General features: G+C 35.4%; 1 protein-coding gene across 3 annotated transcripts in view; it reads left to right on the top strand.

Annotated features, from left to right (window-relative positions):
- The window catches only part of FOXN2 (forkhead box N2), a 79277-nt gene that overhangs the window by 43285 nt on the left and 12186 nt on the right, over positions 1-23806 (top strand). For all 3 annotated transcript variants that reach the window (XM_078444440.2, XM_060606403.3, XM_060606423.3), the window contains exons 2-4: positions 6396-6946; positions 18370-18494; positions 20942-21006. In XM_078444440.2, the coding sequence (XP_078300566.1) occupies positions 6410-6946; positions 18370-18494; positions 20942-21006 (727 nt within the window). In that variant the 5' untranslated portion in view covers positions 6396-6409. The remainder of the gene's footprint in view (positions 1-6395; positions 6947-18369; positions 18495-20941; positions 21007-23806) is intronic.

Here is a 23806-nt window from a genome sequence, read left to right as displayed (position 1 = left end):
AGAGCCTGATGTGGGGCTTGAACTCACAAACTGTGAGATCATGACCTGAGCTGAAGTCTGATGCTTAACTGACTGAGTCACCAGGTGCCCCTCTCATTCTGGTTCTGATTTGCATTTTCCTCGTGGTTAGTGATGTTGGGCATTTTTTCATGTGTCTGTTGTCCATCTGTATGTCTTTGGAAAAATGTTCAGGTCATCTGCCCATTTTTAATTGGATTATTTAGGGGTTTTTTGGTGTTGAGTTGTAAGAGTTCTTTATAGATTTTGGATATTTAACCCCTTAATGTATATATCATTTACAAATATTTTCTTCCTTTCAGTGGATTGCCTTTTCATCTTGTTATGGTTTCCTTTGTGTGCAAAAGCTTTTTAGGTTGGTACAGTACCAGTTGTTTATTTTTGCTTCTGTTTCCCTTGCCTGAGGAGACAGATCTAGAAAAATATTGCTGTAGTTGCTGTCCAAGAGATTACTGACTTTTTCTTTTAGTTTTCTGGTTTCAGGTCTTAACATTTAGGTTTTTAATCCATTTTGAGTTTATTTTTGTGAATGCTTTAAGAAAGTGGTCCAGTTTCATTCTTTTGCTTGTAGCTGTCCAGTTTTCCCAGCACCATTTTTCGAAGAGGCTGTCTTTTCCTCGTTGTTCTTGTCTCCTTTATCTTAGATTAATTGACCATATATTTGTGGGTTTATTGCTGGGTTCTCAATTCTGTTCCATTAATCTATGAATTATTGGGTCAAAGAATATGACATTTTAAATGATTCTTGGTACACACTACCATTTAGCATTCTAAAATGCACTAGGTCCTTGCCCAAAATCATGTATTAAATACTTTTTTAAACCATTGCCAATTTGGGCAAAAGTTGATATTGTTAATTTTATGTCTAATGTTTGTGCTTACTGTATACCAACCATTGTGCTAAATACATTATCATACCATATGTGTTATCAATTGCTTTGTGTTTCTTTATTGGCAAAGTTTGGTATTTTCTAATATGTTTGCTATTTATAGTTATATCTTTATTTGACTTGTGGGAAAAGATCCTTTGTTTTTGTGGTGGACTTAGTATTCTTTGTTTTTTTTTTAATTTTTTTTAACAATTTTATTCATTTTTGAGAGACAGAGAGAGACAGACTATGAGCGGGGAAGGGGCCGAGAGAGGGAAACACAGAATCTGAAGCAGGCTCCAGGCTCTGAGCTGTCAGCACAGAGCCGGATGCAGGGCTCAAACTCATGAACTGCGAGATCATGACCTGAGCCGAAGTCAGATGCTCAACCAACTGAGCCACCCAGGCGCCCCTGGACTTAGTATTCTAAATGGATGATGTCCTGAAGTATTCTAAAAGGATAGTTCAGAAACAGCTCTTTTTCCCTCCTTGAAAATACAGTCACCGTTGAAACGTTAACGAAGAGAATGTCAACCTTTCAGTCAGTACTTGATTTTTTAACTTTGCTTGGCTGTACAGTTTGTGTAATCTTTGACATATATGCTGCCATAATATTGCTTTACATCTTAAAGTAATGAGACTTTATTCTAAACTTGTAATTCAGAGGAATAACATATATTTGCAAACATTTGAATTAGTTTCAGAGGGGAATATATATCTTATTCTGTCAACAGTATTTGTTTTAAGTAGTACTGCTAAAAATGTAAGTTCCTTAAGAGATTGAGTGTACTCTACTAGACAAAAAACTTGAATATTGAACTTAGCCCAGTTTATGATTTTGGCTTTACTGTTTACTAGTTTTAGAACCTTAGGCAAATGGCTTACCTCACTCCCATTTCCTTAATAGTAACAGTGAATTTCAGTTTTATGATTGTCACTAGTTACGATGTTTGCTAGCATTAAGGATTTCTTCTAAAATAAAATAATTCTTAAAATTTTTTAACATTTATTTATTTTTGAGAGACAGAGTGTGAGAGGGGGAGGGGCAGAGAGAGAGGGAGACACAGAATCTGAAGCAGGCTCCAGTCTCCGAGCTGTGAGCACAGAGCCTGATGTGGGGCTAGAACCCACAAACTGTGAGATCACAACCTGAGCTGAAGTCTTTCGCTTAACCAACTGAGCCACCCAGGCACCTGTAAAATAAATAATTCTTTTTTTTTTTTAATTTAATTTATTTTTTAAATTTACATTCAAGTTAATTATCATATAGTGCAACAATGATCTCAGGAGTAGATTCCTTAATGCCCCTTACCCATTTAGCCCATCCCCTCTCCCACAACCCCTCCAGTAACCCTCTGTTTGTTCTCCATATTTAAGAGTCTCTTATATTTTGTCCCCCTCCCTATTTTTATGTTATTTTTACTTCCCTTCCCTTTTGTTCATCTGTTTTGTCTCTTAAAGTCCTCATATGAGTGAAGTCATATGATATTTGTCTTTCTCTGACTAATTTCACTTAGCATAGTACCCTCTAGTTCCATCCACGTAGTTGCAAATAGTAAGGTTTCATTCTTTTTGATTGCCGAGTAATACTCCATTGTATATACATGCCACATCTTCTTTACCCATTCATCTATTGGTGGACATTTGGGCTCTTTTCATACTTTGGCTATTGTCGATAGTGCTTCTATAAACATTGGGGTGCATGTGTCCCTTCGAAACAGCATACTTGTATCCCTTGGATAAATACCCAGTAGTGCAATTGCTGAGTCATAGGGTAGTTCTATTTTTAATTTTTTGAGGAACCTCTATAGTGTTTTCCGAAGTGGCTGCACCAGTTTGCATTCCCACCAGCAGTGCAAAAGGGATCCTCTTTCTCCGCATCCTCGCCGACATCTGTTGTTGCCTGAGTTGTTAATGTTAGCCATTCTGACAGGTGTAAGGTGGTAGCTCATTGTGGTTTTGATTTGTATTTCCCTGATGGTGAGTGATGTTGGGCATATTTTCATGTGTCGGTTGGCCATCTGGATGTCTCTTTGGAGAAGTGTCTATTCATGTCTTTTGCCCATTTCTTCACTGGATTATTTGCTTTTTGGGTGTTGAGTTTGATAAGTTCTTTATAGATTTTGGATATTAACCCTATATCTGATATGTCATTTGCAAATATCTTCCCCCATTCTGTCGATTGCCTTTTAGTTTTGCTGATTGTTTCCTTTGCTGTGCAGAAGCTTGTTGTTTTGATGAGGTCCCAGTAGTTCATTTTTGCTTTTGTTTCCCTTGCCTCTGGAGACATGTTGAGTAAGAAGTTGCTGCGGTTGAGGTTTTTTCCTGCTTTCTCCTCTAGGATTTTGATGGCTTCCTGTCTTATGTTTAGGTCTTTCATCCATTTTGAGTTTATTTTTGTGTATGGTGTAAGAGAGTGGTCCAGGTTCATTTTTCTGCATGTTGCTGTCCGGTTTTCCCAGCACCACTTGCCGAAGAGACTGTCTTTATTCCATTGGATGTTCTTTCGTGCTTTGTCAAAGATTAGTTGGCCATATGTTTGTGGGTCCATTTCTGGGTTCTCTATTCTGTTCTGTTGATCTGAGTATCTGTTTTTGTGTCAGTACCATATTGTCTGGATGATTACAGCTTTGTAATACATCTTGAAGTCCGGGATTGTGATGCCTCCTGTTTTGGTTTTCTTTTTCAAGATTGCTTTGGCTATTCAGGGTCTTTTCTGGTTCTATACAAATTTTAGGATTGTTTGTTCATTCTGTGAAGAATGCTGGTGTTATTTTGATACGTATTGCATTGAATAAGTAGATTGCTTTGGGTAGTATTAACATTTTAACAATATTTGTTCTTCCTAAAATAAAATAATTCTTAAAGCCAAGTACAGAATAAACATATATGTTGACTATATGTTCATTTCAGTTTGAAATAATTATAATTTGAATGCCTATTCATGCTGAACATTTTGTTAAGATTCATTAGGAATACAAAAGTAAAAAAATTACATATTACAGAATTCATGGCTGAAAGGGCCATACACAGAACTGAATAGCCATGCAGAGTAAGTAGAGATTATAAAGTCCATAGCATAGTATCTGTAGTATAGTAAAATCTCAATAAATGTTAGCTACTGATACGTGCTACTTTCTGATTTCTATATGTAAATGAAAATAAATGGAGATATAGGTGAGAGATAAAAGTTAGAACATTGGAAATTAGTCATTCTTTTCTTTGAACGTTGAGCGCTGAGAGTTTTTTTGTTTGTTTAAGGAAGCAAGACATTCTTCAGCCATTGAATTCTCATTCACATTTTTGGAATTCTCTATGGGTAGAGAGACTTAGGTGGTAAAGTGAATAATTTCGTCAGCTACATTGGACAGAATGTCATCTCTGAAATATAGTGTGTGCATGTATGCACAGATGTGTGTATGTTTATTAATGTGTGGTTTTCATAATTGATTGAAATAGAAACCATATTTGTTACAGTTTGATCTTTTTGTTTTTAAAGTGTCTTAATATGTCAAGTTATAGATACACTGTAAGTAAGGTGTAAGTAAGAAAGATAGGAACTTGATATGGAGAGAACAATAATGAGATTTAAGGTGGATAGGATTGAGTCATTGGTATTCACAGGTGATGTGTATGCATTGATATCAGGATAATGTAGTAGTTAATTTTGGTTCTGAACTCAGTCTTTCTGGGTTTAAATTCTGTTGTTTCCATTTACTGATCAGGTAAGCTAAAACAGGGTACTTAACCTCTGAGTCATTTTCCTCATTTATAAAATTGGGTTAATAATTGTGCCTACTTTGGGGCGCCTGGGTGGCGCAGTCGGTTAAGCGTCCGACTTCAGCCAGGTCACGATCTCGCGGTCCGTGAGTTCGAGCCCCGCGTCGGGCTCTGGGCTGATGGCCCAGAGCCTGGAGCCTGTTTCCGATTCTGTGTCTCCCTCTCTCTGCCCCTCCCCCGTTCATGCTCTGTCTGTCTCTCTCTGTCCCAAAAATAAATAAAAAACGTTGAAAAAATTAAAATTAAAAAAAAAAAAAATAATTGTGCCTACTTTATATAGAGAGTTTAATTGATGGTTAATTGAGATATAGTTTGTGGTGTTTAGCACAACATCTGGCCCCCAAAATATTAGCTGATGCTGTTGATAATTAAGTGCTTTGAGACTACATCTATTAGTAGCTACCAGAATCTAGATAGGAGTGTTATACATATAAAATCTTTTTCATAATTCTTAGCGTAACCTGCCAGCTTTGTTCTAAGTAAAGTAAAATTCTGGAGATACTTCTCTTATTTCAGTTATATAAGCATAAGTAGATAGAATAGGAAGACATGGAAGGTTTTTCGCTGAATTCGTAAGTAGGGTACCTTTATGAACCATTGAAAATGAATTAAATAGCACCTTAGGTCTATTACTTTTCTCTTTGGTCAGTTATTCTCCCATCATAAGTTTTTTGTATTGAAGTATGTTCCAAAAGCAAAACAAAAGACATTTGAGAAAATAGAAGTAAAAAAGGGTAGTTTAGAAATATCTTTCTTTCTGCTCCTTGAAAATAGTTACAATTCAAATTTTACTTCAAGAATGTCAGCCTTTCGGTGTCAGTACTTGATGAGATGATACAGAATTCAATTAAAAATGTTAGAATGTACAGAAGAAATAATAAATTTATAGTAAATATAATTTTGGTGATAATGAATTTAGTGAATAAGAAATGTTATCTTTTTAGTATGATATACTATAAAAATATTAGGGGCGCCTGGGTGGCGCAGTCGGTTAAGCGTCCGACTTCAGCCAGGTCACGATCTTGCGGTCCGTGAGTTCGAGCCCCGCGTCAGGCTCTGTGCTGACGGCTCGGAGCCTGGAGCCTGCTTCGGATTCTGTGTCTCCCTCTCTCTCTGACCCTCCCCCGCTCATGCTGTGTCTCTCTCTGTCCCAAAAATAAATAAAAAACGTTGAAAAAAAAAATTTAAAAAAAAAAATATTAGAAACTGTTTATCTCTTTATAATAAATATTTCATATTTGAGGAAAGGGTTTATTTGGAATTATTATTTAAGCAATGTTTTAAATTTGGTTATTTTCTTTATTGAGCCATATGTATGACTATTACAATAGGTCATAGATCCTTAAAATGCATAGATTATAAAGTCTTACAATTCAAAGAAAGTCTGTTCATTTTTAATAATAAGAAGCATTACCATTAGGCTATAACTGTGGGCTAGGGACTTTAGTAACTATTCACAATTATTTAATTTTCTTAATGTCACTCATACATATGGTGTTTTAATACTATATTTTATTTACAGTCATTTCTAATACCATGAAATAAGCTCTGTTCCTTGTATTGTAACCCTTAATGTCTTTGTTACACAAATATTGTACTTAAATATTATGTGGGATAATTGATTGAAAAATTTCTGATTTTGGTGATATTTAAATATGTATTTTCTTTTTCCATGAGCTTAAAAATCTTAAGTATTATATCGATTGACAATTGTTTCCTTTATTGCAGAACTGTAAGAGTAAATGGGTCCAGTAATTGGAATGACTCCAGAAAAGAGAGCTGAAACTCCAGGAGCTGAAAAGGTTGCAGGATTAAGCCAGATTTACAAAATGGGAAGCTTGCCTGAAGCTGTTGATGCTGCCAGGCCTAAGGCCACTCTAGTGGACAGTGAGTCAGCAGATGATGAACTCACAAACTTGAACTGGCTTCATGAAAGTACTAATCTTCTAACAAACTTCAGCTTCGGAAGTGAGGGTCTTCCAATTGTTAGTCCATTGTATGACATAGAGGGAGATGATGTGCCATCCTTAGGACCATCTTGCTATCCGAACCCAGAAAAAAAATCAGCAACTTCAAAGCCCCCATATTCCTTTAGTCTTCTCATTTACATGGCTATTGAACACTCTCCAAATAAATGTTTGCCTGTCAAAGAAATTTATAGCTGGATTTTGGACCGCTTCCCATATTTTGCCACTGCACCAACAGGCTGGAAGAATTCTGTTCGACATAATCTGTCCCTGAATAAATGTTTTCAGAAAGTGGAAAGAAGCCATGGCAAGGTCAGTGTTTATGAACATTGCTATATTTGGGCAGGTGGGGGAAAATTAACATAGAGACCTTAAAATATGGGGAAAGTAAAGGAAGGCAAAAAATAGTCAACTTATGATTACTTCAGTTTGAGCTTAATTATATTCATTTGCTTTCATTTGAGATGTTTTTAAATTTCTTAAATATTTATATAAATCTAACAGAATTTCAGTCTACTATAGGTACATAAATCAGTTTTCTAATATTCTAATTTTCTATTCTTAGTTTCTGTACTGTTCCTGTCAACTGTATCAGTATATTACTCTTAATTTATTCAATACGGCAGTCTCTGCCTTATAATTGGAATGTAGACTATTTACATTAATGTAATTGATATGGTTGGATTTAAATCTATGATCATGCTGTTTGTTTTCTATTTGCTCTGTTCTTTCCCCCCATTTTTCCTGTTTTTTTTAAGGATTGAGTATTTTTTTTATGATTCAGTTTTATCTCTACTATTGGCTTATCAGCTATTCTTTTTTTAGGGGTGGGTTGTTACACACTTATCAGTATGTGTCTTTAATTTATCACAGTCTACCTTCAAATCATACTACCATTATACCACTTAATATCTGGCCTTTCACAGAGAAGTTGACCAATCTTGATGCTTATCTGGATTAGTTCTTTTTTCCTGGAGAAGTTTATTTAACATTTCTTATAGCATTGAATTTATAAAAATCTTTTTGTGAAAGATGGGTATTCTAGGTTAACAGGTGTGTTTGTTTTTTTGTTTTCTTTAAGTACTCTAAAGATGTTACTCTCCTATCTTCTGGCTTATATAGTTTCTGATGGGAAGTCTGCTGCCATTCTTTGTTCCTTTGTAATAGTTCTTTTCTTTTCTTTTTTTTTTTTTTTTTAATTTACATCCAAGTTAGTTATCACATGGTGCAGCAATGATTTCAGTAGTAAATTCCTTAATACCCCTTACCCATTTAGTCCATCTCCCCTCCCACAAGGACTTTTTTCTTTATATCACTGTTTGACTATGATGCATCTAGGTGTGGTTTTTGTTTTGTTTTTGTTTTTGTTTTTGTATCCTGCTTTGGTTTTTCAAAGGTTCTTGGATCTGTGATTTGTTATTGGATATTGTCATTATCAGATCTGTCATTTATTAAATTTATGAAAGTTTTGTTCATTATATCTAAATATTTCTTGTGGCTCACTTCCCACTTCTGGGCTTCCAAGTAAAAATATATTAGACCATTTGCTCTTTCTTACCTCTTGGTTACTTTGCCCCAGTTCCTACTCTTTTCTCTCTTTGTTTCAGTTTGGATAATTTTTATTTTTCTGTAGATTCTGTCTTCCCTCTGTTGTGTTCATTCTGTCGATAAGCCTGATAAAGGACTTGTGCATATTTTTCATTTCTAGCATTTCTATTTGCCTTATTATTTTTTTATTTTTAATTTTTTTAATTTTTTTTTTTTTTTTTTTTCAGAGAGGAAGAGACAGCACAAGTGGGGGGGGGGGGGGGTGGAGAGAAAGGGAGACACAGAATCCGAAGCAGTCTCCGGGCTCTGAGCAGTTGGCACAGAGCCCAATGCGGAGCTTGAACTCATGAACTGTGAGATCATGACCTGAACCAAAGTCCGATGCCCAACTGACTGAGCCACCCAGGTGCCCCCTTCTATTTGCCTTTTTAAAAGTAGTCTCCATCTTGGAGCACCTGGGTGGCTCAGTCAGTTAAGCAGCCAACTTGATTTTAGCTCAGGTCGTGATCTCAAAGTTCATGAGTTTGAGCTCTGTGTTGGACTGTGCACTGATACTATGGAGCCTGCTTGGGATTCTCTCTCTCTCTCTCTCTCTCTCTCTCTCTCTCTCTCTCTCTCTCTCCCCCCTATGCTGCTTGTGCTATCTGAAAAATAAATAAGCATTTAAAAAATAACAATAAAATTAGTCTCCATCTTTATGCTAAAATTTCCCACTAGATCCATAAACATATTAATTATAGATATGGTGTCTGTCTGATAATTTCATTATCTCATCCATCTCTGGGTTTGGTTTTGTTGAGTGTTTTATCTCTGTTTCTGTGTGTGTTTCCTAATTTTGGATTAAATGTCAAACATTATTTATAAAAGAATGGTAGAGACTGAGGCAAATAATATTTCTATTCAGAAATAGACATGCCTCTACTTTTGTCTGTTAGTGTGAAACAGGTGTTGGTCAATCTTTGTAAATAATTGGGCTGGGTTTGGGTTTTGTGGTTGTCATAATTACCTTCAGAATACCACAGGCTTCAAATTCATGTAGAAATGGACTGCTAATACTTTGTGCTTGTGAAAGTCCTGGAGTGTTAGATGATGTTCCTTAGCATTTTTGCTCTACCTTCATCTTTCAGCTTGTGATACGTTTGGGGGCAGGAGGAGAGTTAGTTATTTCTGTCTGTGCTCTTTTCCCTCCCATAACAATTGCTTGTTACTTGGTATGAGGCTTTTGGGATGGGAACATGAGTTTCTTGATTCTTCTGTTCTAGTTTTAGTATTAAGCAGGCTCTTATACCTGTCTCAAAAGTAGGACTTTGCTTGCCTCCCCTGGGAGCAGACAGTCTCTCCCATCTACTCAGAGTAGAGTCTAGGGCCACACTTATCAGTAGCCAGTTATCTACATGTGGCTAGTGGTTGGCATATTGGACAGTACAGATATATGATATTTCTGTCACTGTAGAAAGTCCTATTGGATAGCACTGTTCCAGAGCTCAGGCCAATTTCCTGCTCATTCCTATCATGGTAAATAAACTCTGCCTACTATCAGTGGATGGTCCTGGGTATAAGTGAGTGACCATTTCCTTTCTCAGTGGAAGTATATCTCTGCTTTGTATCATCTGGGCATGAGCAGATTTCCTGCCCATTACCTAATGACACATGGCCATTGCCTAGTGTCAGTAAAGTGTGAGGATAGCTGAGTTTTGTATTTCTCTCCCAGCAGCAGTCATCCTTTGTCTGGGACTGGGATGAAAAGGGTGTTTTGCCTCTCTCTTAGTGGCAGGCAGCTTTGGCTTCATAGTGGAGTTTTGTCCAGTTTTTGTGCCTGTCCCACAGTAACACCTCATCTCATCTTGTGCTCATTTAGGGCCTGGAACATGGTTGAGCTTTGCCTGATATTCTTGCTCCAGGCTTAAACCTTAGTATGTTCTGCACATCCCATCATCATCTCCAAGGGTATTTCTCCCTGCCTCCAGTCTTCCTCTGGAGCACTGGATGGAGACTCATAGAAAAATGCTGGCGAGTAGGTATCCCAGGACGCTCAGTTATCTTGCTAGCTCATTCTTGGCTTTTAAGAATTTGTTAAAATCAGGGTGCCTGAATGGCTCAGTTGGTTAAGCGTCCAACTCTTGTCAAAAAGAATTTGTTAAAATCGGGGTGCCTGAATGGCTCAGTTGGTTAAGCATCCATCTCGGGTCATGATATCACAGTTCATTAGATCAAGCCCTGCATCAGGCTCCATGCTGTACATACAGAACCTGCTTGGGTGTCTGTCTGTCTGTCTCTATCTCTCTCTCTCTTCCCCTCCCCTGCTCTCTCACACTGTCTCTTTCTCTCTTTCTCAAAATAAGTTTTTTTTTAAAAAAAAAGAATTTGTTAAAATTTGAGTAGTTTTATTTTTTAACCTTATTTTATGACCACCACTTTATTTGTGCTCTCCCAAAGATAAAACATTGCATATGTTCAATCTCTCCTCATAGGACTCTGTCATACTTTAGAGTTCAGTTCTTTCACTTGTCTTGTACCCTTAGTTCCCCATTGATCCTGGTGCCATTAGTCCATGAGTAGCAAGACATCGGGACACATCATCATCTTACAGCGAACTTAAAGGAGGTTGTATTAGTTATCTTTTGTAATATGTTGCTATCTAACACATCTACATATGGAATATTTATGAAGACCAACTATGTGTTAGGCCATTGAAAAAGTTTCAGTAATTTCAAAGGATCAATCTCTGTCATAGAGAACCCCAAATGAGCCCTACCTTCCCGTATTCATGCCCTTGTAGAGTTCCTGCCAATAATGAATAGGGCTGAGTTGTGTAACTAAGGATATTGTGGAAATGCTGGAGCATGCCTTTTGAGGCTAGGTCATAAATGCCACTATGGCTTCCATCTTGCGCTCTTGGATAACAAGCTGTGGGGGAAGCCAGCTGCCATATCATAAGAACATTTAAGCAGCCTCTTGCCAACAGCCATGTGAGTGAGCCATCTTGGAGGCAAATTCCCCCAGTTCTCAGTCAAACTTTCCTTTCAGATGACTAAAAGTTTTAGAAATGTTGGATATATTCATTCCAACGTGCATTGTTAGATTTTATTTTGAATTGTATCACTTAATTATTTACTAGTTTTAGACCTATTGTGTTTATACTTATGGTGGGACATAAGAGGGGAAATGTCTACTAGGACTTAGAAGTATGGTACAGGAATAGTGGTAATGTGGGATTGAAGCTCTAAGTTTTGAAGTCATCAGCAGCAATGATTTTCAATAGAAAAATCTAGGAAAAGTGTGTTGTAATGGAATCTAAGGAGGGTAAGTTTAAGTGTGAATGAGCAACAATATCAAATGTTGCAAAAACTTGAAAATGATTGCTAAGATGTGATTGAGACAAGTAGCAGCCAACAGATTAGGATTCAAAATATGGCGTGCTGGTAAATGTTGAAGGATTGAGTAGGTGGGGATGTAGGTTCTCTAAATTTTCATGGTATAAATATTTCCATCATGGCCAGTTTCAAGCTACCAGTATTATGTCATTAAATGTGATGTTGATGGGAGAGGTTTACAGTGAACAGCACACCACTGTGTGTAACGAACTCATCTAATTCAATAAGAAAAAAAACTAATAGAAAAATTGACAAGAATATGAACAGGCAATTAACAGAGGAGGAAATATAAATGGTCAATAAGCAGGCAAAGATATTCATCCTTACAAGTTGTCAGGGACATACAAACTAAAATAACCCCAAAAGTAATTTATACCCATTAGAATGCAAAAATTTTAAACGTTTGGTAATATCAAATAGATAAGGATAGGGGAAACAATAATATTTTCACACTACTGATATGAGTATAAATGAGTATGACCATTTTTGTGGGCAAGTTGACTACAATTATTAAAATGAGAAATGTGCATATATTTTGATGTAGTGGATTAGATTCTGATTTCTTCCCTAGAGTAACATTCATACTTGCATGCAAGGAGATGTATATGATATTCACTATGGTATTGTTTGTAATAAAAGTTGCAAAATAATATGTCCAGTGTGGCTTGATTTGTGGTAGTGATCAAAAGGGACTTGTTCTTGACCATAATTTGTAAATGTGTGTGTTATTTACATAATTAACCTGAACATTTTTGAGTGCTCAGAGAAAGAAAGAAGGAAGAGCATTACAGAGTACAAGGAGAGTGTGACAAAGAGAAATAAATCATCTTATGAGATAATAAAGAATATGAGGATAAATAGAGAAATTGTAATATATTGGGACAAAAATTAGCAAGCTGTCACAACTGAGGTCAGGGTGAGAGGAGAGAAAGGCAGGTGATGGTCTTCTCAAAAATCAGTAGCCTACTTAAATGTCTGAAATTTGGACAGAAAGTGTGGTACATTCAAGTAGGATTGGGAATGCTTGTGGATTTTTTTTTTTTTATGTATGAAATACTTCTTGAATTAGTGTTTCAAAATGACTGTGTTTCTCTTGTAATATGCAGAAGGCAAGTAAATTATACTTACTTCCAGTAAATGTTGGAATTGAATTTGGCGACCTTGACAGCACTTTTCTGATGAATATCTCTTATCTATAGATGATAATCTCAGAAAAAAAGCAAGATGGCAAGGTCTGGGTCAAACTACAAAGTGGAAATGATACCCAACCAGCTGGATAGCTGCTGATTAGCTTTCCTTCACTGTCATCCATACCGTAGTTACTGCTCTCAATAGAGAGGTCTAAAAATCTTGGCTTGGTATTTATCTGCCTCAGTATTTATAAAAGTTAAACGTGATATATTTTTTTTTTTGCTTGGGTTTAGGTTTCATGTTTTAAATATTTAAATATCTAGGTCTTATATCTACTTTCCTAAATTTGTATAAAGCCAAACTAAAATACTGTAACTGGAATTTTAGCTGGGAAACATTAAGTTAGAAATTTTGCCTGGTTTAGTACAATTTTAGTCTGTAGATTTGCATAGTGATGACTCCCTTCAATAGCTGAATTCCAGGAAAGAAGTCATGCCAACCACTATAAAAGTTCATACTAGAAGCTATAAACAAGAGTTATGAATGCCCTTTTTAATTAGTTAATTCTTTTTAATTCATTTTTTTTTTAACCACAGAAAAGTTAGTTGAGGGGAGTCTATTAAAATGCACAGGGCAAGTACATAAAAACATTTCAGAAATAGTGAACATTGCCTTTTCTCCCAAACTCTTCATTACAACTAACATTTAGATCTTTTTAAAGTTCATTTCTTAGTATTTTCCTTATGTCTTCAGCACCTTCAGTGGTTCTTTAACAAGTAAGTCCAGACGCCTTAGAGTTCCACAATGCAAAATAGTAAATGAGAGAATGCACATTTCCTGTTTCCATTGCACAGAAGATTTATTTTGTTATAGGCAAATTTAGTTTAAAATAATACTTAACATCTGAAACTCTTTATTATTTGTGTTCTGTCTTCTAAGCACAGTAATAAGAGGGCAAGGTTTTTAAGTAAGAGTTTAAAATAAATTTTTCTTTCCTGAAGATCTTAAAACATAATGTTAGCAAATACATAGTTTTATCTCTTGTTACTGATAGTTTGTGAACAGACCCAGTGAAAGGAAATGCTGCCATGGTAACATAAACCAGACTGTTATTTGGAGACCTTACTCAAGATACTTAACTGCCCTGAACTGCAGGTTTTCAGTACCAGTTCTTCCAATTTACTGTTTCAAGGAAATAGCAATTCTGCTATGTTCAAAACAATTTGTAATTCTCACGATTGAATTTGAAAAGTAGATTATTGAACAAAACAGTTTCTAAGAGTGTAATCTCAGGAATACCAAGATAGAACATGACTAACATTCTTAACATAATTGTCTTAGTCAATATATGAAAAATAATCCAGACATATCTTTTCTATATGAAACTGAAGTGGGTTGGGGCAAAGGATGTTGTGGGTGCTAATGTTTTAAAGTTTTATTTCCCTATCATTGAAACATATTTATCATTTGGGCCAAGTGACTGAAAATATATTTAATTTAAGAAATTTCGTCACTTAATCCAAAAATACATATATAAAATTTGACTTCCTTTGAAAAACAAATCAAGATTTCAAATACTTAATACATAGTTCATGTGGTATTTTGCTGCTGACGACCAGGAAAAGTTTCATCTAATAGTATGGTATGTCTCTTTCTGTATTACAGTATGATATGACACCCATGGTTTTTCTTTTCCTATACATCTGGGTTGCTAGGATGTTAAAAACTGCCTAACACTCACAGCATAGTTTTTCTAAGACAAGAGCTATTTTCCCTTCTAAATTTAGTTTATTCCTTGTTCTTTACTACCTTTACTGTCTTACTCAGAACTAATTGATTTTTGTTCTTATTGTTGATTTTTTTAACTCCCTCTTAGAGGAATATACTGTTACTAAACCATATAAACTCTTACTTTATGCCAATTTCAGAATAACCCCTAGAAATAAGTATTCACTTATTTTCCAGCTCTGTGTCACATATAAATTACCTTATTCGAATCTCCTCACAACTCAGTAAAGTGGCCTGGTTTTTTATTTTATGAATAAAATATGAGTAAGACGACTGACTCTTAGAGATTAAATGTTTTGTCCAATATCACATTGCCAATCAATAAGCAATGATTAAGACCTTACTATTTATACCTGTGGAACAGTGTTCTTATATTATGCCATTCTACTATAATAATTATGACATGATGTTCAGAAGATAAAAGAGCCTCAGTAATAGAATATTATCTTGACAAAGAATTTGGGACATGGAAACACTCTGGAATTCATCATGTAAAATCTTCAGCAATCATAACAGCTTATATGATATAGGATTTTGTATAAACAAAAAGGAGACAGGGGACTAGAACACGCATAAATTTTATTGTTGTCCAAGTAATTGTTAATTTAATTATGAAGTGTAATTCAAATTTTAACAAACGGCTTTTGAAATAGAAAGGTATAATATGAAAAAAAATTTAACGGTTTGAAACTCACTAATCTTATGAGTTCTAAGGAAGTTTTGAACGTCACATGGTGGGAGAAGAGAAGATTATATACCTTATGGTTGATTTTCAACACTTGTAGAGAAAAAAATCTTCAAAAATATTTGTTAAAATTTAATGCCAATATCTAGTAGAATAGAAACAGAAAAACAAACTTGCATGCTATTAGACTAGAGGAAATAGGAACAGTTTTTAAAACTACAAAGAAAGTGGTGTCTGGATGGCTCTGTTGGTTAAGCATCCAACTACCACTCAGGTCATGATCTTGCAGTCTGTGAGTTCAAGCCCTGCACTGCGCTCTGTGCTGACAGCTCAGAGCCTGGAGTCTGCTTTGGATTCTGTGTCTCCCTCTCTCTCTGCCCCTCCCCTACTCACGCTGTGTCTCTCTCTCAAAAATAATAAACATTTAAAAAAAACTTTTAAACACTACAAAGAAAATGAACATATATCAATAGCAGTAGCCAATGTTTAATGAGTACTTACTGTCTGACAGTGTTCTAAGCACTTTATGTGAGTTAACTCTTACAATACAGTAATTCTTGAAATAGGTACTATGTTTTATATAGTTATATTTTGAACATAGACATTTTTCTGAAGATTACACAGCTCTTAAGTGACAAAACCAGGATTCCAAAGGAGGCAAAATGGTTCCAAGGCTTACACTCTTAACCACTGTACAAGTAGTGTTTAGCTCTGGGGAAGTGGGATGAGATTGAATTTGGATCTTCTTCTTGCATGGCTGTGGAGTTTTGTGTAAAGGCTATGTGTGGATGCGGTACATGTGTATGGATATATTTATCATCTAGCTACTGTTCAGGATGTGCAGTTAGGGATGTTCAGCTAAGGAAATAGGAAAGAATAGGGGCGCCGATGGCTCAGTTGGTTGGGTGTCCAACTTTGGCTCAGGTCATGATCTCAACAGTTTGTGGGTTTGAGCCGTGTGTCGGGCTCTCTGCTGATAGCACAGAGCCTGCTTCTTATTGTGTCTCCCTCTCTTCCTGCCCCTCTTCCGCTTGTGCTTTGTGTCTCTCTCTCTCTCTCTCTCTCTCTCTCTCTCTCTCTCTCTGTCTCAAAAAAAAAAAAAGAAAATTAAAAAAAAAATTAAAAAAAAAAGGAAGTAGTAAAGATTTATCCTGAAGGAAGAGTTAGCAGGTGATCTCTCACAGCTCCTAAAGTCCTTCATTTATTTCCTTTGACTACCTCAACTAGGATGTATAATATTTTGATGGTTTTTTAGAATACTCTCTTGATTTGTCAGTTCCCTTATTTTCCTAATTTTTAGTTATCAATTTATCAATTTTGTTTTCATTATTTATATTATATAACATTATAATAATACCCCCCTCCCCAGATATGATAAAAGCTGGTTTCAGATATTTCAATTTATTTTGAGACAAAGAGTGCACATGGGCAGGGGAGGGACAGAGAGAGGGAGAAAGAATCCCAAGCAGGCTCCATGCCATCAGCATAGAGCCCAATGCAGGGCTCCATCTCACAAAACGTGAGATCATAACCTGAGCCTAAATCAAGAATCAGACACTTAACTCACTTAGCCACCCAGGTGCTCCTAAAATTGTGATCTTTAAAAGGAAATTTATTATTCTTCATGGCCTAATCAATGTTTATAGTTTTTTCCATTAGTATTTGGAAAGTGTATTCTATAAAAATTCACTAATTACATCAATTTTTCTCACAGGTGTTCCACAGAACACAAGCTTCCTCAAATATTACCTGAGAGAAGGAAGTTCTGTATTGGATAATTTTAGGAAACCATATAAAACTGGCTTAATGACAGAAATATTTAGATCCCTTAACCTGCTAATATGTAGTGTGACCTTCTAAGAAGGAGAGAAGTAAAATATGCAGTATTTTTCAAACCTATTTGAAGGAATTATCCCATCGCCTAGCCTTTTCTCTGTATGTTAGATAATATTAGTGAGATTTTTCAGGTATCAGGTCCACCTACCTTCCTGTAAGCTGGTCCTTCACATGGGGCCAACTGTGGATCACTCAAGCCCTTCCTTCAGGCAGCTCCCATTTGAAATTTAGCAGGCACTTTTGTTTATGGTTTCTTCAGTTTCTAGTAATCATACAAATTACATAATTTTTAGATTCTGTTGATTATTTCAGTGGCATCTGGGTTCATATGTTCATTGCCATATTATCTAAAAGTCCCTCAAAGGTTGTAACTTAAATCCTCTAAGGGCTAATAATGCTTCCTTCCTCTTCATTATCTTTTATAGGAGTCTTTTCCATACCTCAGTTGTTGATTTGCCACCCTGAGGCTTCTACTGTGCTTTTCATTAAATCATTTGCATTTTAAATTTAAATTTTACTTTATTTTTTTATGTTTATTTTTGAGAAAGAGAAAAAGACAGAGTGCGAGCAAGGGAGGGGCAGAGAGAGAGGGAGACACAGAATCCAGGCTCCAGGCTCTGAGCTGCCAGCACAGAGCCTGACATGGGGCTCAAACTCACTCAAACTCATGAGCTCATGACCTGAGCTGAAGTCAGATGCTTAACCGACTGAGCCACCCAGGCGCCCCTAAATTTTACTTTAAATGCTAACTTAAATATTACTGTTAATACCATTAAAAATGAGAATTATTTTTTGATGTATCATTTGATATACTTCTTATTACTTTTGGGGAAATGATGCTGCATAGAAAGCTTAATTTTTCCTTTTCTTTCTGTTTTTCCTATAATGGCTTCCATTTGTTACATCTTAGCATGTGGAGGACCACATTGTATAGTCCTTCGTGCTCTTCACTGTACTTCTTGGGGTTGTACCATTCTCACAGACAATGAAGTGATTCGCATGTCCTGTGGCTCTCTGTGCCAGGCACTGTGTACTGCCCCTTATGCATAATTTAATCCATAACAGTCCTATAAAGTAGGTCGTGTTATCATCCCTACCTTCCAAATGAAGGAATGGAGAGTGTCTTGGAGAGATGGGAGTTGGTTAACTTTCCTAAGGTCACGTAGCAGGTAAATGGCAGAGCTGGAGATCTGCCTCTAGGGCTTTTAATCACACAATGTATTTATAGCAAGCTTATTTCAACCTTTGCATTCTCCTCAAAAGGTACTGTAGGGTTTTTTGCCCCCACACATTTAGTAAAAACATCCATCCAGGCGCTGATTGTGTAGGTCTTAAAGATTCCAGGTAAATAATTCTTGTGTATTTTATTTTAGGTTAATGGGAAAGGTTCCTTATGGTGTGTTGATCCAGAATATAAACCCAACCTTATGCAGGCACTGAAGAAGCAACCTTTTTCCTCAGCATTAACATTCTACACCCCTCCTGCATCTCCACAAAGGTACAGGATCTTCCATAAAGTGTCAATGGTGATTTATAAGATTTTATTGTGTGAGATACAAAAACTTAACAAAGTTGTAAGGTTTTCTGTGTGGTTTTTTTTATTGTATGGAGACTAATATATGGGGTAAGACATTAGCCTAAGGCATTTTCACTTATATCTAACTTTTTGTTATTAGGAAATAGGATATTTGATAGGTAAGAACATAAATTCTGGAAAATACACCCTACTGGGTATGTAAAGAAAGTTATAATATGATTCTAGGTACAAAAGGTTTAAATTATTTTAATTGTCTGCAATACAAATGCATACTAAAGACAAGACAAATTAAAAGTATATACAAACTTTCTAAAGTAAGGTGATTTGTTTGTCACTGTAACAGTTTTATATGTATATTTATATTTTTCTATTTTAAGTTTGGTTTTCTTTCACACCACATTTAATATTTTGAAAATTATGTTCAGAGTCTCAAATTTTAAAATGTCTGACAAGCCAAATAATGCTTTGAGTTTTTTTATTCATTTCGTTTTTGCTGGTGAATATAATTGTAATGTATTTCCTTGGGTTTTGTTTTCAAACTCAGTGACTCCTATTGATCTTATAGCTTTCCCATTTAAGTCAAAGCTGAAAATGGTACCTCAAATCTGGTTTTGTTTCCTTTTCCTAAAGAATCTGTTTTTTTTAATTCTATTATGTACATTCATTTGAATTGAAAATGCCAGACTTTGTTACTTTTGAGGGTAGCCTAACAATGGTTAATTTCTTTTTTGGAAAATTTTAAAAGCTTTTTAATAAAAGACTAAATGGAAAATTTCAAATATATACAAAAGGAGGGAGAAAGTTACAATTAATCAGTATTTAATGCAATGTTTAATTTCTTGAACTATTATTAATTAACTTTTAGAGACCTTGTTGTACCCAAAATACAGAAAAAAATTAGTAAGGCTAAAGTTGCAATCAGTAATATATTTATATACTCATTGAGATTTTAAGTTTATTTACTATACTAGTAGATTAGAAGGATTATTGTCACAAGAATTATTGAGTAGTTTGTCTGTATGAAATGAAACCTAGAAAAGAAGTCACCAGAGTTTATAGCCTTGTTTGGAACTTGGTATCTTCTTTATTAGTTAATGTTGGTGCTTATTTGGGACTTAGTATCTTCTCTTTATTAGTTAATGTTGGTGCTTATGAGGTATACTAGTTAAAAAAATTAATTTGGAAACTAATGGTGAGTTCTGCTTTTGGTCATTTGTGTGTGTTATTTAGCTCTGCTTTTTTTTTTAATTAAAGATTAAATGAGAGAATTGACACTCTACCATCAAATATCCACTTTACTGTGCCTTTGATATGTTGCATTTTCATGTTTGTACTTTTTAGCTTTATCATATGTTTAGATGTTAAATAAAAATGATTTGTGGTTTAAAAACAAATACATAAATGACACCATAAAGATTCTGATTTTTTACTTTAAAACATTATCTTAATATTTTTAGAAACATTTTCTTTTTCATTGTTGGCAAAATGATGGTTCCATCTGATACGCCTTTGTTTAGCCCTTTCATGTCATAATTGGTGAGTTGAGGAAGACAATGAAATAAAGTGTATGTGAAACTGTGAGTAGAAAATACACTTATAATTTACTTAGCAAAACAGATATTTTTTTTGAGAGAGGGAGAGAAGAGAGAGAGAGAGAGAGAGAGAGAGAGAGAGAGAGAGAGAAGCAGGCTACATGTAGAGTCTAATGTAGGGCTCAATCTCATAACAGTGAGATCTTGACCTGAGCCAAAATCAGGAGTTGGACACTTAACCAAGTGAGCCACCCAGGCACCCCAGCAAAACAGATTTTTTTATGCTATCACAAATTCCAAAGAACAGGAATAGTGTGTCCCCGAAATGCTTTAATTTTTGGAATTAAAAAAGCCCAAACTGCTGGTGTTTTTATGAATATAGCAAGATTAGTTTGATATTGATATTTATTAATAAAATCAGGAACCATACAGTTCTATTTACACATTGTTTTGATAAATGCTTTCATTTCTGTGGTAACACCTATATTAATATCATCAAACTTAAGCATCCAATACAAAACCAAATAGTAACTATTATGTATTATCTATTGTTACAGGCATTTTAAATGCATTATTATTATTTAATCATCACAGCAACCCTGTGTGGGAGGTTTAATTATTCCTATTTTACAGATGAAGAAACTAAGAAATTAATTATTTTGCCTAAGAACATCCAAATAGTTGTGATTTAATCTTGGATCTAATGCTCTTTCTGCTTTGGCAGACTCTTCCTAAACTGAATAGTATTAGCAAAGAAAACAAGGTAAAAATAGTTTGTGTTTTTTATTGTATAAATTAGTTGTATTTGTGACTAAGTTCTATAAAAAGTGAAATAAAGATTTTTATAAGCATATTTGTCTTATCTCTATTTTTCAGTGGCTCTTTATCACCTCACTTCTTAAGCTCTGTACTCAAGCAGAACCAGGTGCGAACCCTCAAAGGTATGTGAAAGAACATTATTTTAAATCCGAAAAACTCAGGTCAAAAATAAGGATTTTTTTTTTTTCTAACCATAAAAGTATATTATATGCTTGTTGTAGAAGATTTGGAAAATAAAAACACTTATAAAAAAGAAACTAAAACTTACTCTTTATTCTATTGTCAACATTTTGTTTTAATTACTTTGGTTCTTTGTTTGCCCTTATATATGAGTAGATATGTATGTATGCATGCACACACATACACACATACTTTTTCTCCAAATGCTAGGCTCATACTGTGTATACTGTTGTATTTCTCTTTTTTTCATTTCCTTTTATGTATATTTTTTCTTGAAAATAGGAAAATAGGATAAGCACTGGATGTTGTATGGAAACCAATTTGCCAATAAATTTCATATTAAAGGAAGGAAGGGAGGGAGGGAGGGAGGGAGGAAGGAAGGAAAATACAAAAATACTTTGCAGGGTGCCTGAGTGTCTCCATCAATTAAGTGTCTGACTTTGGATCAGGTCATGATCTCAAGGTCCGTGGGTTTGAATCCCCTGTTGGGCTCTGTGCTGACAGCTCAGAGCCTAGAGCCTGTTTCAGATCCTGTGTCTCCCTCTCTCTCTGCCTCTCCCCTCCTCCCTTTCTGTCTCTCTCTCTCTTTCTCTCTCAAAAAATAAGCATTTAAAAAAAAAAAGGAAAATGTTTCTTAGTCATACTATCAGTATTTTCAGGTCTGTCTTAGACTTCAAAAGAGGTGGCCTTTGGCCTTCGGGCCCTTGGCCTTTGCACCCTATCTGGCCCACCACCTATTTTGGTATAACCTGTGAGTTTATATTTGTAAATAATTGAAAAATAATAAAAATAATATTTCAAGGCATATGAAAATTTGTCACAAGAGCAGAGTTAAATAGTTGCCACAGAGATCTCTGTATTGTATCCTTGTTTTTTCCTCTTTGCTGGCAAAACCTAAATTATTTATTTGATTACCCTTTACAGAAAAAGTTTGCCAACCCCTGGATTAGAATATAGTTCAAAATTTTTTGTTTATAGGTTAAATGGAAAGAACTTTAAGAAGGTAACAAGTTAACTTACAGAATTTTGTAGATGACTTTTTAAAAGTATATCAAAATTCTGAGGTAGTAGTTTTTTCCTCTACTCATAGTTAATATTATAAATTAGTGATGTATTAACATAAGGTTTTCTAGCATTGTTGCTTTGGGGCCTAGAGACATTTCTATGACATTCAAAAACAGAAATCCTCAAACCAAAAGCCCTTCTGTGTATCAGACACATTTTGGCTCTTTGGAACTACACTAAACCAAGCCTAGGAAGCAGTGTGAAGATGGTCTGTAAAAATAAGGAAGGGAAAGAGTATGAAAAAGCTCAAGAGAACTCTGCATGGAAGTTACATGTTTGCTTCAGATAATGTTCTGACTTAACATAAGGCAAGTATCTGTTTTCTCATTCCCTGCATGGACAAATGTGCTTTCTCTTTACATGTAGGCATTGCTAAAACTGCATCTTTTTATTATCTCAATAAGTTCTGACCTTTAGTCTTTCAAGCTCAGTTCATATGCAAATTTTGAGAACATTTTCTTTGTGAATTCTGGGTTTATTTAGAATCTCTTCTTGCTCTTATGCCATCCCATCCTAATTCTGCTTCTTCCTTTGGGGAGCAGACACTTCCACAATTTTCTCTTGCTAGTTTTAGCCAGTTTTTCATAACTGGAGCATAGGCACTTCTCTTTCATCTAACGACTTATACATATGGTTCATCATCTCTTCAGTGCTGCTAACAGCTTACTTCCCTCCATTTCTATACTGGTGAGTCTTAGGCCTGGTAATAATGGACTTGGTGGGAAGAGTGCTTGGTGTTCTAGGTTGAAACAAATTCAGGTTTGTCCTGGAATAGAATGTACAGTTCTTATGAGTTTTAAGAGGAAAACATAAGACCAAACAAAAACTTGAGAAAATCCATATATAAATCAGGTTGCTTTAGGGTAGTTTGATAGACTGTTGAGGAAATTTGCATTTTTTTCTATCTTGATATCATTTCTAGGGAAAAGTTTGAAAAAACACAGTGGTAAAGGGACTAAACATTCAACTGTTTATTCTATAAGTAATTGTGGAATTCCCACATGGTGCCAAGCAATGTATGGGTGCTTTGAGATATGCAGAGTTGAAAGAGACCCAGGCCCTGCTCTGAAAAACCATACAGTTTAATTGAAGAAGGTTGATAAGAATTATGCAGAGTACACTGGGACAAAAAGGAAGTGAGTGGCAAATTAAGCTTAGAGGTAGGTTAGGAAAGGCCTCTTAGAAAACAAAGTGTGGTGCTTGAGCCAGACCTGAAAAGTTGGGGGAATACTTGACCTTGTTGGAGGGTATCTGCTGGGAACCACAGGCTAATGAGTTTGGCTGAAGCCTAGGAGTATAAAAGAGGATTGGATAGCCTTGGTCCAGTAGCTGTAGATGTGATCACTTAGCATGGGCAAGGCAAATGAAGAAGTTTAAGCAAGCATCAGCCAAATCAAGGAGAACTTACTTAGAGTAAGGAGTTTGAACTCCTTCCTATAATTATAACATTAGTTAGCACTGAGTTCCTTACTATGATGCTTTGAATGTGTCGTCTCATTTAATCCTTCCAACTCTGAGGTATTGTTACTTCCTTTTACAAATACAGAGATTGAAGTTTGAAGAGAGTAAGTAACTTTCTCAAGGCCACACGACTAGTAAATGGCATACAAAGAACTCAGAAACTCTGATTTCAGAACCTGCACTCCTACCATATATGAGGTGCCTTAGTTGCTGCTG

This window comes from Panthera onca, chromosome A3 (genome assembly GCF_046562875.1).
Source record: "Panthera onca isolate mPanOnc1 chromosome A3, mPanOnc1 haplotype 2, whole genome shotgun sequence".
Taxonomy (NCBI): Eukaryota; Metazoa; Chordata; class Mammalia; order Carnivora; family Felidae; genus Panthera; species Panthera onca.
The sequence above is the reverse complement of the archived record's forward strand: the minus strand, read 5'-3'. Positions and strand labels throughout refer to the sequence as shown.